This window comes from Cebus imitator, unplaced genomic scaffold (genome assembly GCF_001604975.1).
Source record: "Cebus imitator isolate Cc_AM_T3 unplaced genomic scaffold, Cebus_imitator-1.0 Scaffold385, whole genome shotgun sequence".
Lineage (NCBI taxonomy): Eukaryota > Metazoa > Chordata > Mammalia > Primates > Cebidae > Cebus > Cebus imitator.
The window spans coordinates 1,686,003-1,690,071 of NW_016107700.1; the positions used below are offsets into that span (position 1 = coordinate 1,686,003).

At 56.2% G+C, this 4,069-nt stretch overlaps 1 protein-coding gene across 4 annotated transcripts in view; it reads right to left on the reverse strand.

The window, feature by feature from the left end:
* Positions 1-2,973, reverse strand: part of MFSD2A (major facilitator superfamily domain containing 2A) — a 14,542-nt gene extending 11,569 nt beyond the window's left edge. Inside the window, exons 1-2 of one of the 4 annotated variants that reach the window (XM_017507967.1) lie at positions 2,706-2,973; positions 1,135-1,269 (exon numbers count right to left, since the gene is read on the reverse strand). In XM_017507967.1, the coding sequence (XP_017363456.1) occupies positions 1,135-1,269; positions 2,706-2,798 (228 nt within the window). In that variant the 5' untranslated portion in view covers positions 2,799-2,973. The remainder of the gene's footprint in view (positions 1-1,134; positions 1,270-2,705) is intronic. The other 3 variants (XM_017507969.2, XM_037731163.1, XM_017507968.2) reach the window with 3 other exon arrangements.
* Between the last annotated feature and the right edge of the window lie 1,096 nt (positions 2,974-4,069).

The following is a 4,069-nucleotide window of genomic DNA, read 5'->3' on the forward strand; positions in this document are numbered from 1 at the left end:
ATTTTTAGTAGAGACGGGGTTTCACTGTGTTGACCAGGATGGTCTCGATCTCTTGACCTCGTGATCCACCCGCCTCGGCCTCCCAAAGTGCTGGGATTATAGGCGTGAGCCACCGCGCCCGGCTATAGATGCTTTTAAAAAAGGGACTTGTCACTATCCACTCAAGCTAACCCCCTTCCCCCAAGCCCCCTAAGCCCTAAATACAGACTCTCCAGACTTCTCATCCATCAAAGCCCTGCTATTGCTCTTGCTCTGGAAAGTGGGTATTCTTCCCTATACCATAGTCTCCCCAGTCTGACCCCCAACCCCAGCTCTAACACCCACTACAACAGGTTTATACTTTGACTCCAGGTTCCTCATATTTACACCCCACTCAAGGCCCAGCCCATGAGAGTTATTAAAAAATTAGCTCCTGAAGTTTTTTGTTCTTTCTGGAGTTCAGCGTCCCAGCTCTGTAAATGGATACAACTAAGATGTGCTGCTTGCCGAATTAGATGCTACATAGAGAAGACAGCCAGTGCGGGAGCCCTGGTTGTCATGGCTATTCTGCCTCCCACTCTCTCATCCAGACAGGGCGAATTCTCAGGATGCCAGGCTTCTGGCCAAGGCTTCCCAATGCACAGAATAGCCATGTTTCACCCTAAGTACCCCTCTCAGTCAAAGACCCTGTGTACTGGTGCACTCTAACTTAGCCTAGCACCTGAGGGCCCCTCTGTTCCTCAGGTAAAGGTGGGATGCATCTCATCCATGAGCCGGGCAACACCTACCAGCCCCTGAGCCAAGCCAGCTATCTCCTAGCCAGGGACACAGTGTGCCAGTCTCTTCCAAGAATAGCATCCCCAGCAGGCCCCATTCTCCCTCATTCTACCGCCTACCCCTTCAGGCTCTGTTGCTCTTGCCAGTCAAAGAGGAGTAGCCAGGCCTTTCCAGCAAAGACTTCTGGGGTGGAAAAACTCCCCTCCTGGATACCTTCCAGGATCTTCTCATTTCTTGCCCACTGACTCTGAGAGGCAGCAAAGTAGTGATTTCTGGTCCCATTTCACAGATGGGGAAAATGGAGGGAACTGACCCAGGGTGCCTAGTCTTTCCCACCTCAGGACGCTGAAGGAGCCCTCAAAGGCTTAGACCACTCACCTGAGCCACATCCAATAGGTAGATCTGAAGGAAGAAACCCAGGGCACAGCCTGTCACCTGGTAGGGGGCTCCCCCAACTGCATAGCAAAGCTTGTTGCACACGGACAACTGTTGTTTCTTCTTTTTCGGTTCCTTCTGGGAAGAGGAGGAGAAGATGAAAAGAGGCCCAAGATCCTGGCCTCCATCCTACAAGGTTCCACAGGAAGGACCACCCCTCCAGCCAATTCTACCAGAACAAACAACTCTGCCTTGACCTGTTCCTACCCAGGAGATCCCACTTTCTGCAAGAGAAAGGTGCTCTCCAATCTTAGGAACCTGGAAAATGGGAATCCATACTTGTTTGACAGTTGCCCCTAAGCCACCTCCCTCCTAGAGAATCTAAGGAAACTTATCAGCCCACCATCCCTAAAGAACTCCTTCCAAGGCCTCAGCCACTGCTCCTTTCCAAGTTTCAGGAGGAGCATGCTCCAGCGGCGGACCTGTCCCCACCCGGCACCAGCTGCCACAACCTGAAAATCCGCTTGCTGCCAAGAGCCGCCTGAGCCCAGCCCAGGCTCCCGCCCTGGCTCAGAGGCAGGACCCACCTGCCTACTCCTGGTGAGAGTTCTAGAGAGCTGTGGGGCCCAGCTGACTGCAGGCGCAGCTGTTCCACCTGTCCCGGAGCATCTCTGACCCCTATAGGCAGCCAGAGCTTCAGGCAGACCCAGGCAGGAACTGTCCTATCCTCCAGCTTCCCGTCCCACCACCCTCCAACTCCGAGCTCCTAGAGAAGCTTGGGGAGGGGAGGAAAGGCCTCCAGGTTCAGGCCTGGGCCCTCTCCGGGTGGGGCACTAGGGAGGTTGGGTTGCCCGGGGAAAGTAGATATTACTCATGCATAGTAACAGCATAATTGCTCACCCAGCTCCTTCCAAGGATCAGTTCATAAAATTAAAAGGAAAAGGCAATCACTTCCCACGAAGATATGTATTGCCTGAGATCCCTTCCTAGGGGGCCGCCTGATTTTATTACGTCCTTCAATAGATGCCCACGGCTGGGGATGGGGTTAATGGTCTCCAGGCGCAAAGCTTCGTTCCCGCGCGAACACCCACATTTACACAAATGCCTGAGGGACGCGGCCCCTTTAAGAGCAGAGCTCTTGTTCTTATGAATGAGCGGCCCTCACAGCAGAATTGAGGGGTAGAGTTAGGGGTGGGAGGTAGGGGATGAGAGATGGGGAACCAAGGGGAGTTTCCCAGATTTCTAAGGTCGTCTCTGGCGTTTGGGGCGGCAAACCCCAGCCGCTCAGCACCGAAGAACCGAAACCGGATAGGCAGAGCCGGGAACCACAAGGGGCAGTTGGCAGAGCCCCTCCGCAGAGCGTGGAATGTGGGTAAGTAAAGGGGGGCGACGGCGCCCAAGCCTTTCTCCCTCGCCCCCTGCCCCCCGGGCACCCCCAGGCCCTCTCTGGCCCACAGGCTTCCTGTCCCCGGCTATACAGGGGTCCCTTGACCAGGCCGATCCCCCTACGCCCCCGATCCCCATTTCAGCCCACCCCCTTTTCTCGCCCTCCACGCTGGGTGCCGGGCCCTCACCTTCACCTGGGCAGGACGTTCACTGGCTTGGAGGATGCTGGTGGGCAGCAGCCCAGCCGCAGAGCCGCTCTCGGCGCCTTCTCCTTTGGCCATGACCCGCGGGCCACGCCGCCTGGGGCCGGGTCGCCGGGATGCTCCTCTGCCCCTCAGGCCGCCGCTCCTTCCAGGCTCGCGTCGTGGCCGCCTTAGCCACGGTCGCCGCGCGCGAGCAAAACCGGCTGGCAGGCGAGGCACACACTTTGCTGCACGCCCCCTCCGCGCCTCCTAAAGTTCGGCCCAGCCCTCTCCGGTTTGGCCAATCCCCGAGTCCCGCTGCCCCGCCTCCAGCCAATCCCGTCGGCCGCCTCCCCCCCGCAGTGCCTGGAGGCTTATTGCCACCGAGCCACGTTCTCCAAACCCCGGAACCGGCATCCGCCTGCGCTGACTCCTCGCAATATGAGTAGCAGACCGCGAGACCTCCCAGACACGCACGAGGAAACCGAGGCCCCAGGCTGAGAGTGATCTACCCGAGGTCCCCGAGTCCCCAGGGTCCGACTCTCCCCGAGTCAGGCCCACCACCCATGACTTCTGACCCCCAGGCCTAAGAAAGGTAGGGGCTCTCTGAAGCCCACTTTAAAATCTGGAGTCAGGACGTGTCTCCTTCTCCTTCAAGGCTAGAGGATGTAGACTGACACCCTTCCAATGCCTTTCTCTCGTCCCCGAAGACACAGCATTCCCCCTTCCTGCCCTTGGCATCTGGGCAGTGGGGAGAAAGATGAGGCGACAGTGGCTTCCCCGGCTGTCAGGGAGCTCCCAAGTGGAGAGAAGCCGGGGCTACACCCCCTAGTACACTAGGACAACAGTGTCCTTTTATGGATAGCTTCCTCCATGCTTCATTTGATCTCTTTCGGCCCTCAAAAACCACCAAATGAGGGTGGTACTATTATTATCCCCATTTTACAGCACAGGAAAGGGAAACTTGGAGAAGTGAAACAACTGTTATGTGACAGAGGCAGGCCTGAAAGCTTTTGTTTGATTCCAGAGCAGTTGCTCTCAATAGCCCTGTTCTATGCCTCTTAACATAACTTATGGAAGACTGAATGGGGTGTATGTGTCTCCCCAACAAGAAGCCCTGGGAGACACAAGGCTCCAGAGGCACCGAGGGTTGAAACAGGGAAAGTTTTGAAAAAGTGAATGCCCAGAAATGTGGTCCTCAAAAGAAGATGGGAGGACATTAGTTTGGAACAGAGGACAGGCACAGATGCCAGAAAAGAACAGTCTTTGATTCCACCTGTGAGTCCCTTATGTCAACATCACCCCAGTCTTTCCAGGTCTCTGATTAGTGAAGGGGCTGCTGGAACTCTCAAAGGCCACCCACCTGGTTC